An 18,793-nucleotide genomic window follows, 5' to 3' on the forward strand; every position below is an offset into this window, starting at 1 on the left:
CTCCAATACAATTACTTTAAGAGACCTACACCGTATAGGCTCCCAGGGTTCAGCTTCATTAATAGTACACATTTTAAAAGATTTTTCTGCATTTAAACCGGCCCAAACATGATGTGCATCAATATTTCAGGACCACCAGGCAGCCTATTGATCTGTCTATCTTTGACAGTAAGCGCTGACAATTGGCCCAGCATGAAAGTCGACTTTAACAAAGCCGAAGTTAGAGAAGACTTGCTTGTATCAATGCTTTGCTCTTGTCAACATCTCATTTCTTTTCATTTCAGAATTCATCGAGCGGTTTTAGATGAGGGCCCCTGGGTGGTCTCCAAAACACTTACCACAAAGGGACAAAGAAGAGGCACTCAATCTCTAAACTGAATTCAATCTTTTTTTGTGGATAACAGTCAATTACGGCGAATATTGCTCTTGAGTGTTGTGTAAAATGATACATCGAGTCTCTCTCTTGACATCATAGTGATTTGCAGATCTAAATCTACATAAGATACAACAAAGCATCAGTGCATTGAATAATTACTGTGCAGCGTAGTTTTGTTGTGAGGGAAACTCGATAGGCCAAACTCAGTTTGAGTGTATAAGTTATATGTGTGCGCCTTTCACAACTTAATTAAAAAAAAGACAGATGACACGGTTGAGCTACTGTTAACACAAGATATACAACAAGTAGTTATGACCACACAATCTGATTGGTCAACTTGACATTTAAAATGTGCTCAAAACAGCATGGCAGCTCAACTAACTAGTTGCCAGAGCTAGAACAAAATATTAATTGTTATACAATGCAGGCGATTTGTGAAAAAATCCGGGAGTGGGATGTTTTTGAAAGGTTTTTATTCATGAAGACAAATCACAAAACAACGGCGGGTCTTATAGGCTATGCCCGCTGTTTGGATATTTCTATCAGCTGTTTGATAACTATGAACATTAATTATACAATTTCAGAACTTGAACTTGAAGCACTGCATTTGCAGGAGCTCTCTAACAGATTTATACAATTCTAAGTGCAGTACTGAGTTCTCTCCCCAGACAGCTTAAAAACCATTCACACCTGGGCTCACCTAGCCCTAGCAACCCACATGTGGGCCAGTCGGGTCAACGACCCACAAGTGGCCCTAACGACTCTGAAACTCAGAGCTCACATGTCTCCTTAACGACTCTGTAAGGTCACTCCCACACAGAGTTTAAAAGCCTGCAACTCCCCTCCAGTTAGTTAAAACTGCAGAAGCCTCTTGGATGAGAGGTGAAACGTCTTCGAGAAACTGAAACAAGTCCAATTGCCTACGATACAGCACTTAGAAATACCATGACCTGGATGACTGAGAACCTTCATCAACAAGATTTATACAATGTTAAGTGATTCATCAGATTCATGAGTTAGCCTTATTTGACTATTATGAAAAATTATTTATGGTGCTGTTTGATTGCTACTAGACCAACCCGTTTATACAGTGTGGGACACAAAGTCAGAAAGGAAACAGTTTTGGTTTTGTGACCACGGTGAAAATGTAGTTTTTGAAAGGTTAAACACAAACAAATGTGGATTGCAGCATAAATATTTCGTTCGATAAAAACACATTGTGAATTTTGGAAATGATCACATCTAGGTCTTTATAAATATTTCAACTTCTGGACTTTTTACACACAAACTATTCAGCCTTGATGTAAGACGCTCCTGCATTCTCCGTCAGCTGTGCCGACCAGCAGGGCGAGCAGCTCTATTAGCTAGATTTATACTTTAGAAGTTCATGGATGTAGTAGCTGAATCTGTCTGTGGAAAAAAAGTCAGCTATATCTTAGTTGTAAAAAGACAGAGCCAGCTAAGCATTTTCTTCTGTATATGTTTGGTACTTATTCAGACTGGGAAATTCCACCATCTCTAGAACGTATTAATGTCAGTGCCTCGGTCGTGACCGCATCACTGTTGTTCTCAAATGAGGTTAAAACGCACCCTCTCATGTAATATTGCTTAAGTGAGACACAACAGCCACTAGATGACAACAGTTATCTTTCACATTGTTCCTCACACCTGACTACACCTGCATCTGTTCTTCCTCCCGCTTACACTTTTTTATTGCTCTTTATTAGCTGTAAGTAAGCCATGAATTTTACAGTAGCAGTAATTAACTCTAAACTTTAAGCAGCTGCAGTTTCACATTCGCCAATTTATACTAACCAAAAGATGTCACACATTAGGGAGCTTATCTACATGTAAATCAAATGTAAAGCTGATCTGTTATTAAGAGTGTGACTGTCGTGCCTGGCCCTGGCCTGGCTTTGCGTGTCCCCTGTCCTGTGGCTGTTCTTTTACCTGGATCCAAGGCCATCTGTCGTTTTCGGCAGCACTCCAGGCATTGACCAAGCCCTTCTTGTTGAGGCGTGCATAGTACGGGTACCATTTCTGCAGGCCGAAGAGAGCACGGTGGGTGGACGAGGCTGTTATCTGCTGGTTGGAGATTATGCCGCCCTCCATGCCCAGTGCTCCAGAGCATTCTGAGAGAAGGGAGGGAGAGAAGGGACACATGAGCCTTCATGTCATTTCCGCAGTCACACACATGTGAAACTCAGTCTATGGAATGCATTTTAAAAAAATACCACAAAAGACCGCATTTTGTAATGTCAGTGATTTTGTTCTCCACATCTCGTCTAACACTCTTCCTCATTTTCGCCACATCAGAGAAGATATGCTTGTTTATCTCAGTCTCAGTGTCTTCTACTGAGACACATCATTAAAAGTGCCACTTTTCCATCACTTGTCCCTGTATCTTTGTCACAGTCTCCCGTTGAGACCCCGTCTTTGAGGTCATCAAAGATTTGTCCACCCTTACTCCAATCTTTCTTTTTTTTGATTCATCAACAAAGCCGCCCCCCCCCCCCCAAATTGTTTCCATTATGGCAAACTCTTCCTGTGTCCCAGCAGTCAATGGGCAGGCTCCTTTCTGTCTTCATGCTGTCCACATCCGAGGGACTAACAGGCGGCCCCTTCATCTCTTCCATCAGTAACAAAGCCCTCAGGCTTCCACCAGAGGAGCTGCAGCCACTTCTGGACAGCATCATCCCCAAAGTCAACAGCTTTGAACATCCTACAGGCTGCGGTATTAAAGTAGGGAGGCATGATAGCAATGTCTCCAACAAAAGCCCTTTCCTTTCTTCTTAAAGCAGCTTGCTTTCCCTCTTAATCCTAATTGTTATGTTCAGGCACATCAGGAGAATTTTAATAGAAATACCTGTGGTGAAAGTGTCCAATAGAGAAATTGAATTTGCTGCAAAACAAATTATTCTTTGTGTTTCAATTAAAAAAAAAGAAAAGAAAAAAAAAACTCCTGGAAAATCTAATAATCACAGAGACCACCAGAATTGAAACATAGAGAAGAAACAGATGGAAAGGGGACATACTTCCATGTGGTATAGATAAATGTAAGGCACGCTGCAATATACAAATTTGTTGCATAAATCTGAAAGTTAAAAAAGTTGCTACATTTCCCCAAATGGGATTGACGTAATTGCTCATTTACACAAAAAACATCTGCTTTTTATCAATACACATCCGTTTGTGAGTATCCACCAGCTCAGTATGGATTGAATTAGGATGGGATATGCATGCACGCTGTACAGTTTGCCTCCAATCATAAGATAACTCAGTCTGTGGAAAGGCATCGTAATTGAGGACTCAGGTGTGCCAAGAAAACATTGCGAACAGTTGAACTGGGGTTGAATTGCAGCTCCAAACGGTTGTGGCGTATTGCCATCAAATGAGACTCAGACGTGTCTGCAGGTCTTCAGAATCTTTGAGCCTGAGTAAATTGTTTTAAAGAGTCGTCATACTGAGATTGTAAATGAGATTGCCTCTCCATTGGATATCACTCAAACCTCAAGCAGTAATATGAACCGCATTCACTTACAAATAGCTTCAAAATTGGTTTTGTTGTATAATTTAAAGGAAAACAAAGCATCTAAGAAGTGACACAAGGTCTGTTTGAATTCTGCTAAACAGGCTGTATGTAAAGACCCCCAGCATCATCGCATTTCTTCTAGCCCACGGTGTGTCTTTAACTTAAACTACATCACAGCTTGATTGCAGATGTGCTGCCTTAGTGGTGACAGATGCTGAAGTTTTAATTTGTCTAAGTCAAAACTGTAGTTGCCATAAATGTGAGAAAAGCATTTTTTGTTTAGACATATCTTAGACATATCCTACCTCAACATGATATGCAATTATACATTTCTGCAGCTGCCCACTCCTCAGCTGCTCTTTTCACTGTTAAAGAAAAACTTGGCTTCACAGAATTTCAGTAATTCATGGTAACATCCAAAGAAACCTGGACGTCCATGACAAAATATGTTCAAGACATGTCCCAGAGAAGAACCACTGACAGTGGCTAAATATAGCCTATCAAGTCTACAGAACATTATTAGGACAGTTTCAGTTTAATGGTGAGGCAGCGTGTGGTGGATTTAGCCTCGGTTCCGATTTTGCCCAGCGGAATATTCCCCTGCCACCCAAAAATGATCGTCCCCATAGAGCAATGACTCTTTCTATTATGAATTTTTGATCCATGCAGGTTTTACATTTGCAAAACTTTTCTCGAGCTGAGAAAAGCAAATTTTAAAATCTTTGATGTCATCACAAAGTAAAGTCTATAGGTTGAGTGTGAACTTGTGGGCGGGGCCAGTGGGAGACACACGACAGATTCAGTGGTCCACATGACGAGGAAGGAAACACAGAAGCTAGAAAACCCTTTTTGGTCTTTGCTCCAGGTGAGCAATTCTCATTGGACTGAATAGGCACCATCTTTGGGTCTGGTATCAAGTTCTATTATAAAAATCTACAGTATGGCTACACGGAGAAAACTACCTGCAATAGCAATTTTGGACCTTATTTGTCTGTCACAGTCGAAAGTCTTTGAGGTTGAACATAGAAATGAAAACAAATAGACCATTTACAGTAGTAGGGTGTGCATTTTTACTTTTATTTTGCTCTGAAAATGTATTTTGGTAGTTTAATATTACAAAGGAAAAGAGATTATCATTGATACTGTATTTAATTTCATTGATGCACAATTGCATCCAGTTCATGATGGATATGTTGTGGGAGGGATTCCTCCCACTCTGTTCTTGTTGTTTATTTCTAATGACAACAGGGATAAAAACGATGATGACTAATCAAAGAGAGGACGCACATAATTTATTACACTTTTGGTGAAGAGTGGTGGATCTGATTAAATTTACACAACTCATTTGATTTCTCCCATCAGCGAGTCTCTGGTCACAGATAATTAAATGGTTGTGTTAAGAGCCTAAAAACCACAAGTGTGGGGAAAGCTGAGGGGATTTGGATGCATCCCAAAAGAATAAGGGCACATCATAAGCATTCAGTTCAGCCAGAGGCGCTGCTTGCTCATGCCGGCTGAACTGTAAGTGTCCATGTAAACCAGCCTTCAGGGGTAGCCTGGAGCTATGGTCACCGTGAGGCTCTGATGCCGTCTTCAACTTCAATTTAAGCAAAACACCTGAGCATTTCAAACTCAGCACTGACACACAGAGAGACATAGTACACACACACACACACATTCTAGCAGACAATGAAACTGGCAGCGCTGAGAGCTGTGAGAAGATTTTCACCACAGAATAAAGCCAAGAGTCAGAGAAGAATGGAACAATGAAAACAACCCCTGTACGACTTCTCCAGCTACTAAAACAGCGGGGTTCTAGGCAACAGGGAGCTGGGGAGACAGTGAGTAATGTCTGAGGACAGTCCAGGGGGATCGACTGGAGGCTGGGAGAGAGCAAAGAGTATATCTGTATGTCTGTTTGTGTGTGTGTGTGTGTGTGTGTGTGTGTGTGTGTGTGTGTGTGTGTGTGTGTGTACTGAAAGAGATGTGTTTACGTATTGCACTATGGAAAAATTACTCTTGCTTCACTAGTTCTTTCTTATGTGTGACTCATCGCCTCCAGACTGATGAGAGGGTGGTGTAGGTGGATGTGGTAGCTGACTGCTGAAGCTATGAGAAGCTTCTGATTTTCTGATGGATGAACTTCAAGTCTTAGAAAGGATAAAAGATAAACAGCCTCCATTTTGAGACACGGTAATCCAATTTTCGACGCATGGCGCAGAAGGATGGGGGGCCTTTCTTATCAGATCATAGGCTGGGACTTTCTGAAATGACCTCTGTTTGCAGTAATCCAAGTCACATTTGCATTTAAGCATTCCCTGCCTAATCCTTGTAATTCAGAGACAATGGACATCTGTACTGTATATTTTTGTGGCTCTCTCTCTTTAACACTGAGTGAAAAAAAGTGCCGTTCTGCCCTAAAGAAGGAGGTCATATGTCAACAAAATATCTACAAATTTGAATTATATTAACATACAGGCTTTGGGCAAGGGAGCATTTGATGAGAATTGATTACTCCAGTTACATAACTTTTTAGCTATAACTATGAACATAACCAATATACATATATTTCAAACCTTTGGGTATGTTAACAGGCTGAGCAATCAATTCCACCCAAATCTGAAGGGAAGGAAACATGTCTTTAGGTGTTGCAGAAAGTTGAACAAATGCTTCTCTGAAATGCCACGATGCATTGAATATGTTTAAGAAAAAACTGACGAATGGGTCAACGCGTGAAAGCTCTCCTCTCTCTCTTCTTCTGTCCTTCTCCTTCCATGTGCATGTGTGTGTGTAAATGCTGTGCCTGCCTGTTTGTGTTCATTAGCCAGGTCTCCACACTGGAGAGGAGGTCCTGTGGCTCAGGTCCTACCTCTCTGATCGTACCTAAAGTTGCTTAACTTCCTGCTGGATCCAACTCTTCACTTATGTTTGACAATCTGCATACAGTAGCATATATTGTGATTTTGGTTAATCTATTTTGTATATTTTTTTATGTTGTGATATGTGATACAGGGCTGTTTATATGTATATACTTAATTTTGATTATCATCACATTCTTGTTGCTGCTGTTAATACATATAAATAAAATGCACTACTGAATTATTTCCTGGGTGTATACAATGAATGTAAATAAATGTATAGAAATAACTGTATATATGTCTTATGTTTGTGTAGCATGAACATACGACAAATGTTTATTTCATTATGCAACTCTGTGTTGTAAAATGACAAATTACCTTAAAACATGATAAATTATATTAACTTGACTAGTTAAGCACATCAGTGCTTTAGGCTAAATGCTAATGCCAATATGCAAAGTTACTCAAAATTAAATTGCTAACACGCTAATGCTAAACAGATGTACAGACTATCTTGGTGAGGGGTGTTAACATGCTAATATTTGCTACTTAGCAACAAACATAAAAGTCTTGCTCAAGAGTACAGAGCATTGTTTGGGGACCACAGATGTAGATGTTGAGATTGTCACAACATGTGTGAAAACTTGGACCTGCTGGTGGCGCTAGAGGGAAAGTCGGGGTGATCACCAATGTCTTTAGGATTTATCCTCTGGGAACCCTGAATGTCTGTACAAAAATGTATGTCTAATCAATCCAACAAGCAGTTGATGAGAGATTTCAGTTGGGGCTAAAGTGAAATACCAACAGACCAACAAGGCACATCCTAAAAATTAAAAACTTAAAATGGACCCACGGAGGGCAACATATCATCAAATTGCATCATATGAATAATCTGAAGACCAGAATTTGCTTTGTGCAATTGTGCATCGTTAAGCAGCAGTTTAATGCGTGATAAGTTGAGGTAAGGGTTATATCTTCTGACAAATGTAAATAATGTGTAAGGCACACAATATTCTTCATGAAACCCAAGTTTCCACTTGTTACGGACCCTATGGATTTACATGTTATTCTGACATAAACACTAAATGGCCTATCAGCCTGATTTAACCCCTACAAGTGAAATGGAATCTATTTTTCCTCATTACGGCCTGATGTTAGGGCTGAGTTGCAATGTTGCATCAACATAGTATCATATTTGTCTTGTTGTACCTCTCGGGCAGCCCTCTTGTAAGGTATTCTATGAGAATGTTGTGGCAAGACACTGTTACAAAGTCGCGGTCCTTCTCACCTTGCGTCAATGATGGGCCACTCTTAACGAGCTGCCTGCCAGTCGTCCGTCAGAGCGGCAGAGCCAGCCAGCCCCTGGGCCTTGGCCTGCTGGCCCCTGAGCATACATCAGCCCTGCGACAGCACACATCACTAACACCACCACTACCGTGATGTGACAGCTGAATCCATCTCCCACAAGCCCTACCTACAGCCTAAACAAATTAGAGTCCCACTGAAATTAATGCCAGCACACCAATACTAATGAGCATGCGGCAGAGAGAGGGGATGAGGAAAAGAATAATAAACACACAAAACAGACGTCAGCCATACACTGGAGGTTCCACAGGTGACAAATGAGACTCAAAGAAATGCACCTGCATGTATTATATGTGGGTGTATCGGTTTGTCAGCATATGTGCAGTTGCTTTTCACGGTGTGCAAGAGAGCAGAACATATTTCAATAAAACATATGACTTTTCTACAATTGAATACATGCATAAAAATATGAAGATACGTGCATGTGTTTACACAAATTATAGCAAATTGTCTTTAAAAGGGCACACACACAACGCTTCAACAGTATCCATGATGATCACTTAATTTTAATATTTCTAAAGTAACCTGGCATTTTTATATTAGCAAACCAGTTGTCCTCAATTTGGGTGCCTAAAGGACAACCAAAGATTCATTGCATAAAATTCATTGCATATAATTATATATTATACATATTCATATTTACTTTAAATCACCATATCAAAAATGTTTAGAATGGAGCTAAGACATAACTAAGACTGGCAGCTAAAGCTCATAGTTTCTGCTTGTCATAGTAACAAATGCTTTTTCTGGCTCAAGGGTATTCTAGAAAAGTTGCAGTCAGAAGTTTTGACTGCACAGTTAATAGAGCTTAAAGAAAAGTGATTCAGCTCTCAACATCGTCTAAGACGAAAAACAAAACCTGACAGAAGTGATATCAGACAAACAGCTGTGGTTTATGGCTCTTCATGGACAAGGCAAGGCCATATCTGCAGGTGCATGGAGGAGTGTAACACCAATAAAAAAAAATAAATACAAGGAAAAATGACACTAACAAGACATTGAAAGTATTTAAATGAAATCTAAGGCTAATTTGCATCGAGAGCTTTCAGTTTATTAGAGTTTACTTGACACAGGGCTGCAGGGTTTGATTTGATTTTGGAGGGTGAAAGTAAGTTTAAGCTAAACTTTGTGTACTTCAATCGATTAAGCTTCTGCTTAAGGCAAATGGTTCTACAATCATCTAAGCCTAAGTTGCTTTTGGAAAAAGAGCCCACGGTCATCACCTTTTGTCATTATTGGATCCTTAACTGACTATTTAGCCTATATTAGTGTCTGATTGTGAATGCCTCTGGACGATTACAGCAGTAACAATCCCAAATTTGCTTCAGCGGAAAGGCTGAGGCAGCTTGTGTTATCTTGTTGTATTGTGTGTCCTCTTGTATATTTTACAGCGATTCATGTTGGCAAGTGATAGATATGATGCTTCTTCTTTCTCCTCACGTTCCATCGGATCATCGGAATCAATATTGATGGCACTGTAATTATTTCAGCAAATCACTGAACAGACAGGCAATGGCCAAAAGCTCCCTGCTGCCTTTGTATGGTATTCTCACAGTGATTTCTGGTATCGACGGAAAATGTACTGTACAGCTGCTTAATTTGCAACAGACAATGCTTGAGCAGGACTTGCCCACACACAACGTGGGTGTGAGGAACACGTCAGGGTAGACAACGAGTCCTTGCATAGAAGTACATTCCAGGCATTCTCTTTTTCTAGTTATAGAGTATTCATCGGGGACCCCACTGACTGTACTTCTGTACTGTATCATAAGGCTGCAACACATTCAACCAATGATGCATCTCAATAGCAAAGTCAGATTTGGATTTTGATTCTATAGTGGCTTTCTACCACCTTTAACACATTAAGATCAGTTTACTCATCACAAGGAGTAAAAATCATCTTGTGAGAAAAAGTTGATCTGTGGGGTTTTGGAGAAGTTATGTCAAATACTGGAATCTAACTCAAATCATCTCACAGTGAGGTTATCAGGGTTATCATCTCAGCTCGGGCTTGAAGGCTACACATTTTTTGGATGAATGTCTGCAAAAAAAAATAAAAAATTGTATGTTAAGTTGGCAAGATGTAGGCTTTTGCCAGGCAGGGAGGGTGTAATAAAATATGCTATTGTGTTGCATTCTGAGAAATGTAGGCATCAATGAATTTGAGTAACTTCAACTAAAAATGTTGAGCTGCTTCAATTGTAAATACACCTGTTTTAGGGCATTGCTGGCAACAAAATCTAGGATAAATCTACTAGTAACTTATGACGACCATCATTAATAAATAGTAAATTTATAGTTAATTAACTTTATTTTATAGTTGTTTGATTGTTAACAAACAATAAAATGCTTTATAAAGGGTTTTAAACATGCTTTATAAACCATTTATTAAGCAATTATTTGTTGTAAAGTTACAGCTGATGTTTATAACGCGTTATAAATCATTTCATTGTTAACAGTCAAATACCTATTAACATTAATCAACTAGAAATTTACCATTTATTAATGGTGGCTATTTTAAAGTGTTACCATTATCATTCATATCATTTATTTTCAGAAATGTAACTATGGGTTTGGAAATATTGATGTTCACTGATATTAATAGGAGGAGCATTAATATCAAAACTACAATTTTGTCATTTGACATTTTGGTAATATTGTTTTTACAACTTTCTGTATTAAATTGAACTGTAAAAAAAAAACAAAAAACAACAGTTTGGTCAGAAAGTCGTTAACAAAGTTATGGTGCTGATTTTTAGCTTGATGGCTGTTAACATCCATAATGAGTTTTCACCCTTGGGGGAAATGCATAAGAAAGTGCCACGATTCCTACACAGTCTCATCTGCTGTGGATGTAAACACCATCATATTAAAGCTGAGAATCAGCATTTTCTCCACGTGGTCATTGTTTTATTTCAAATCGAATGTGCTGAAGCACAGAACCAAAAACAAACCATCCTTATACTTATAGACTGTGCTGCAATATAAAAAAAAAAAAAAAAACTGAAGCTGAATTAATGGTTGTATAATATGCTGTACAAATATTGAATTTAAATGGGAAAATGGAAATAAGCATCATTAAACAAATAATGGCGCTTGGCATATGTTCAATCAGTAAGACTTAATCTTTCTCCTGGAGTTTTTCGCTCCCTACACCAACCAAATCAGTCAGGCGCTGCCTCTTTACCCCTCTCAATCGTTCAAATATTTCCATTTGCCTTCTGTCATTCACTTCATTAAAACAACTACAGCTACTTGCAAAATTTCTCCCATTCTGTATCCGACTTTCTCAGAATTCTACTGTGTTGCTGAACAACTGTGCTGCACCTACAGTAAGATAGAAAATCTGATGAATTAATTTGTGAGCAGTGCAGGGTTAGCTCAGGGCTCCGAGTCCACTGATACAGTAATCCTAATATGTTCCTAGACTGAGCAGACAAAATCCCCACAATAGCATAATAAACACACAAGGCCCCTTTGAGCTCTCCAGTGTCTTGCAAAGAAGAAAACCACTTCTGATAACACAAAGCTCTCTCTCTCTTTCTAAACAGCCACTGGGCAGGAAAAATGAGTTGAGGGCTTGCAAGCCCAAAGTTGCCGTGACTTCTCAGCATTCAAATGTTAATTGTTTTATTATTATTATTGTTATGTCTTAAGGGTTATTGTATTTGTCTGAACATGCCTCTGTCTTGTTATTCAAGCTTTGTATCAAACTCATATAAGGAGGAATTTGAATTCATTTGTATGATGAAAATTGAAATACATGCGCTGTGTAAACATTTGCACATCTTTTGTTGCTCCGATCCCATATTGCCGTTTTGGGACTTCAGGATATATTTGTTGTGCATTTAATTCAGATTGTAACACATGTTTATAACTTAATGACTGAATAGGTCGATTGCCAGTGACTCCCAAAACAACATGACCATACCAGTGAGAGGCCTACTGTACCGTCTTTGTATGCTTGCAGTTTGGTTTGACTTGTTTAGGTTAAGAAGTTAAGTTGCTCTTGACATAAGCATATGCATTTCAAGATTTGTTTGGGGGGATATATTTAATAAAACTCCAGACTTCTCCAGAGACAGAAAATGGACAAAGATCAACAAGTATCAGCTGACAATTTCAAACTCTGGGTGAGATACTACTGAATTCTGAATCTTGCTGTGAACCAGACAACAACAACAACAGAGAGAATCAATTTAAAACCATGGTTAAAAGACAATCAACTATCTGACCATACTTTGTAACTTCCTGAATCCTGAACCGTGTCCTGTTGATGTGTAATGCTTTATGTGTGTGCAGTATTGCTTTTTTGTTTGTTCATGTATTTTATGCATCCATTGTACTGTAGCTGTCATTACACCTGTCCAGGAACTGCACTTACAGAAGTTGTTAATGTGCAATGTCCCTGTAACTCTAAATGGCATAAATAAATAAAAATAAATCAATTGATTATGGGCTACATGTAGACCATCAACCAATCAATAATAATAAGAAAAACGGCTAATATGAAACAGATCCAAAGCTGAAAAAATCTCATTCAGTTTGCTTGGCTCATATATACTACCTGAATATTGGTCAGTTACCTGCCGCATCAGGTGTGCTGTATGAATGCATAGTATTAAAAGAGTTTAAAAAAAAAACATTGAAAAAGGAACATGAGCACTTACTGGACTGACAGTTCCTCCCCATGTACTCCCCTGGGCATTCGCAGGAATAGTTGGCAACCAGATCTGTGCAGATGCCCCCATTCTTGCAAGGCTCCCTTTCGCATTCGTTAATATCTGGAAGAGCCAAGAAACAAAAAAAAAAAGATTAATTTATTTGAAGCAGACATGTAGGCAATTAAAAAGACCTCATCCTCATTAGAATGCATTGGTAGGCAGTATATATTGAATTTTCTCCCCGTGTTACTTGATTCTGTCTGCCCATAGAAGCTCTCACAAAGACACTGGTTTCTTGAAACTAATAAATCACACAGCTCCTCAGGAGACCATTAATGCCAGAATACCGGCCCAAGCTTTTAGATGTTAAGAACAATTAACCTAGTGTGCTTTCTTTGTAAGTGAAATAATTATCATACATTTCAGTGTACTTTCAATGCGAGTGCTCTGCAAACCATGCTTGCATAATTCTACAAGCTATACAAAGTACGTACCAGTATGACTGTTTTAAAGGCCAATATTTATAACAATTACAATTACCATTTTCCCACTATTTATTTTCACTATTCTTGTGAAAAAGTCTGTCATGTTCAATGATTGTTCTGTTGAATAATATACCAAGTTCTGCAGCAGAGAAGACTTGTCTGTGCTCCATTGCAGACATGAGCAAGTCCTAACCAGCCAGCATTAGATTTTTGCACATTGCACAAATTGAATGAACCGCACCTGGACTCATTTACATCTGTAGTGTTAGTAAATAACGATGCTAAAGTGATAGCAATCACCCAAAATCTGGCACCTACTTCTGCAGTGGGCTCGGTAAATATCCTCAGGTTCTTGATTTTAAGCAACACCGAAACATAGAAGAGCAGACCGTCACCAGATCATCAAGTTGCTCTCTGAAATAGCACCTCTCTGATCGATTTGTCGAACCAATAACAGAAGGAGACAGACCCATAATGCCACCCATCACACCCATTTGAACTTTATAGGTACTGTTAATGGAAGGAGGATTACAGAGATAGTTTCTGGAGGGAGAAAGGAAAAAGGGGGCAACTTTTGAACAATTTCGAACACATTTCTAATGATCTCCAAACTTGCCTATGGCTGCTACAAGACTTTTAATCCTCTAAAAACACACTGCGAGTCGTCTGTGACTCATAGGTACATTTTGGCTTCATGAATATGTAACCAGGCTTGAGATTTGGAAAGCTTAAGAAAGTGAAACATGATTAAAGTAAGTCTGTCACGGTGCTTCATCTCTCTGAGATTTTATCTGTAATATCTATAATAGTCAATTGGGCACATTTGTAATATCTCAAAATGTATCTTTTTTCCTGCGAATGCCTTATGCTCTGGAGAAATATAGTCATGGTCTTCACACGTAATGGCCACTGAGGTAATGTGACTGGAAGCAGTAGCGTCTTTAATCTGCGGCAGTGCAGGAAACTAAATAAATATATAACTAGGGAAGAGAGAGAATGTGAGAGAGAGAGATGAGAAATGTTTTGCGATTCACCCAAAAATCTGTAGGGGCCCTGTGAGACAACTATATTTGGGTGAAAAGACGTTTGATGAAATTGAGCTGTAAAATCTTTCTCAAAAGACGATAAAAGCGCTGCACAGGTTGCACCTGAGACGCACATCTATTTTGTTTTCATCTACCTGGTATGCATGAGGAGATATTTGTGTGTCTGCCTGGACGTATGGAATTCATATGGAATAGACATATAAAGAAGCATCTAATGCTATGTTTTCATTTCATTTATTTTCCCATATGAGCGCACAGCAGGCACACGCCAGACAAGCCTGCTGTGTCTTGTAATGAGGCGGCTACATCCTTCGTCCTGCAGTTGAAGATGGAGATGTCATGGCATTTAAATGAAATACAGTAGGTGGTATGTCACATGTACTGCAGATGAAGTAAACAGCACAATACTAATCCTACCGATGTGATGGGACTCAATTTGAAAAAACATTTTTTCTTGGGGAGTTTGAAGAAAATAATTGCCAGCGTGTCATCACAACAAAATTTTCACTAAAAAACACGACGTTATCAACACACAATAATTATGCTAGACACTAAGCAGGTAGGTCAAACGCAAACTGCAGGCTCCACTCAAAAGTATAAATTATATCAGTGAGTGTGACAGATTCATTCATATGGCATTTATTATAAGGCTATAAGGTTTCCTTATTTTTACATCTTGCCATTGCACAACTGTTTTGTCATTATCTGTATGTTTTTCAGTATCTGCTTCCCAAGACATCAAGGCCATTTAATAAATCCATTAAAGCCTCCATGCGTAGTTGGTTCACAGTTCCCATGTCACCAAAATTACATCATGGTTGGATCTACACCGTCTGCAGTCCACTGGGGACAATTGTTCATTCTACGTGATTTGCATTATGTAGACTTGCGCTATATGAAATGACTGGCGAGATGCACTGTATACATAATATGGACTGGGGCTTAAAACTAAAGCTTTAAGTGGACAAAATTGATTTAATAATATTACCAAAACAATAACAACCTCATGAAATTTGCATATTCATTATAGAAATTTAGATATGCGAAGAAGGAAAACAGCTTTGGAGATTTGTCCAAAGTGATATTCGGTTGAAAAATGTCATCATGTTCTCACTCCCAACTCTTAAAATACAGCAGCTTGGTCAGCAGCTTCAAACTATGAAGCTCTACCTACTCCTCTGGCATAGGTTTTGCACATGAAGGGCTCTGCAGTCAAGTTAGCAATTATACTTAATATCTATGTCTGGTTAACCTTTCAAAATAAAGCTGACTGACAAACAGTTTACATACTGACTTTTGGACTGTTATTAATGTTGTGAAACAAGATAGTTTCAGTTAGGTTTAGGCTCCAAACCTGGTTAGGTTTAGGGATCACACTGGGTTATTACTCATGTAACATAAATAAGTTATGTCATATACGTATATATATTATATTATCATTATATACATGTAAAACAAACTTCTCTTGACTCTAGGTTACAAACAGAACGAAAATCCTGGTCTCCAGAGGGAATGACCCACCAGACCATCCCAACCATAACCTGACTCTGACTTTTCTTGCTCTTGCTCTCTCTACTGCACCAGAGAGTTGCTTCAGGAAGTAACGCTAGAGGAGTACCTACAGTGTCAAACTTAGTGGCATAGGGCCACTGACCAGGTTGCTTTATTTGATGCACAGGGAGTAAGAACGGGCTGATCCTGAATGTTGATCTAAATCCTACCTTTCAGGTGCATCTAAGAGAGCTGATTACTCAAAGATTCAAGATCTGTCATCAGTGGGGTGGATTTAAGTGTTTTTTGGAGTGCTGCAACAATTTAACCGCTTTGCTGTGATTCAGAAACAACATGTTTTTAGTTAGTTTCCTCATCTCCCTGTCTTTCTTTCTTATGCTCCCGCCTCAGCTGTAACTGTGCTTTGATGAGCTATAGTACAGGACAATCTGATATGATTACAAATCCAAGTACAGCCAGCGTGACTAATACAAAATACTAACCCCCTACTGACAACGCATTATTAGCAAAGAGATGAACAAACAGGCACTTGTCAGAAGGAAACATCTTGATTATGAGAGGTTACTGCAATCAAGGGGGATTATGATTTAATTACAATAATAACCCAGGTGGAGGGGCTCTACGATCCTGTTAGGAACTGTTAACCTGAAAAATGCCATCTAGAGCCAGGCTGATAGAGAAACAACAATGGCCAATCCTCATTAAACAATTCAGCTTTTCAGTTTTTAATGGCTCTAATCCTCAAGAACCACTTACTGTGAGCACTGTGACAACAACAATAAAAAACTAATACAGTTATTAATCAAGGCTACAGCATGGCCATATGAAACATCATTCATGCATTTCACTGCAGACTAATTTGTACAGGGAATATTTGGTGTTTACTAATTGCTTTAGTGGAACACTCAAATGGAAATGTGATTTTATAGCCACTTGTGAACATTTGAGATGGATTCAATGCATTAGCTAAATGCATATCCATCTGTGACTAGCAGCATTAATGTGAATATCTTAACATAAATGACACAAATGTCGAAGTAGATCTTAACTGAGTAAGCCCTTGGGTATAATATATGGAAAACAGAACAGAATGCACGCTGTAAAAAAAGCTTTTGTTGTGAAAATTTCAATAATTATAAAATATATCAATTGTCAATTAACAAACAAATGTATGTAAAATGACTTTATGTAAACAAAAAATAAAGAAATGTCATGGTTATTCACAGTCACAGAGTTTTCATGTTATTTTAAATTAGACATGAAATTTCATAGTCTATTTTTGTAATTTGTGTATTTCAAAAATTCTGGTAGAATTCTGTAAAATGACAAAGCGACTGAGGGATAAAAAAATACAAACAGGAATGTACATCCATCCATCCTTTAGTGTCACAGGGGGGCTGGAGCCAATCCCAGCTGACATTTGGCAAGAGGCTGCGTACACCTTGGACACGTCGCCCAGTCAATCACAGGGCAGGAATGTGAAGCAGCACAAAAACAATCCTCACCTCATTCTGCACACAACACAACCCGCAGTTATTTCACCACTGCAAGCACGCCACTTAGGTAAGTGATGCGGTCGTTACCCTTTCAGCTCATATCCTGCTTTGTTGCTACCGATACTGTAGGTTCAAATAGAGAGGTGAGCCAAATGGGCAGGCCCGTCATAAAGCCTGGAGCACAACATACTGGAGAGAGAGAGGGAAACACAGCTAGCCCTTCTCACAATTTGCTTCCCTTTTATAAGAGGCCATCAGCCCCTGGGAGATCAGCGCGGAGAAAGTGAGACTTAAAAGCGGTGTATTGCCAGCAAATCAGGTGGGAGAAAAGGGATTACTTTGGGGAATGCAGTTAATCCACCCGATAAAAACTACAGGAGAGAGGTGAGGGGAAGCATGGAGAGGTTGGGGGAGGCAGAAACTGTGAAAGAGAGAGAGTAAAGGGTGGGAGGAATGTACAGAAGGGAAAGGTGTGATGGCCCGGTGGTAAGGTAAATATACTCAATAAAGGCATGCATCCAAGGATTTTTCTTCACTAAAAATAAAGGCAAAGTTAAATATGACTTTAAAGCCTATATATGTTAAAGACACATTTTGCATCTGATGCCTGTAGTTTTATAGTAGCGGTGCTGTCTTGGTAATAATAGTTTAACAAGCCAGTTTGAGCAAAGATTTCTACAGCGCATGGAGACAATAAAACTAGCAGGCATGCAGTATAACACACTGGCTTTCCAATTACACTACTTAAATGACGCCTATAATGTTCACTTTTCGTTGAAACTATGCCAGGATGATGCTGCTTCAACAGAGAGTGTATTAAGTGGCATCAAATTGGACTGTAATACTTTGCAACACGTATTCATGTTCTGCTGTCCAGTCATCACACACACAGTGGTGGCAAAGTGAAACACAACTTCTTCTTTTCTTTATAAATGAATATTGTATTTTACTCCAGGGTTGGCTATCTGGACAAAAAAATAATACGAGCATTGATTGGATTGCAAAGCCAGACTTGAATTGATCCATTTGCACCTTTAAAACACAGAACTGCATTAGAGATAGTTCTTTTTTGGCACAGGCTCCTCATCCTCCATTCTGCTAGTCATAACTTACATTGCTTTATTTACAATACGTCACCCAAAGAAGAGCGACATCACTCTATTGATTTGTTCACATTGTTTGGAAACAGAAGGAATAGGACATTAAATACCACAATATCTGAAAAGGGAAAAAAGCTGATTGTGGACAATCGATCATGGTCTAAAATCGTCAGATTGTCAACCTGCCGATGAAATAACTCATGCCATAGATACTGTGTGACATCATCCTAATCCTTGAACACAGACAGACACAGCTTCCTGTTCCTACACTAAAAGACACTGAACCATAAAATACATCAGCCTGTCACCATGCTCTCATCGGTTCACTGAAACGTCTCGCTTTCTGGCTTTGCTCCTCT

At 39.0% G+C, this 18,793-nt stretch overlaps 1 protein-coding gene across 2 annotated transcripts in view; it reads right to left on the reverse strand.

The window, feature by feature from the left end:
- The window catches only part of edil3a (EGF-like repeats and discoidin I-like domains 3a), a 118,880-nt gene that overhangs the window by 40,349 nt on the left and 59,738 nt on the right, over window positions 1–18,793 (reverse strand). For both annotated transcript variants that reach the window (XM_084359278.1, XM_084359277.1), the window contains exons 4-5: window positions 12,802–12,915; window positions 2,327–2,508 (exon numbers count right to left, since the gene is read on the reverse strand). In XM_084359278.1, the coding sequence (XP_084215404.1) occupies window positions 2,327–2,508; window positions 12,802–12,915 (296 nt within the window). The remainder of the gene's footprint in view (window positions 1–2,326; window positions 2,509–12,801; window positions 12,916–18,793) is intronic.

This window comes from Pagrus pagrus (genome assembly GCF_965226575.1).
Source record: "Pagrus pagrus genome assembly, chromosome: 8".
Lineage (NCBI taxonomy): Eukaryota > Metazoa > Chordata > Actinopteri > Spariformes > Sparidae > Pagrus > Pagrus pagrus.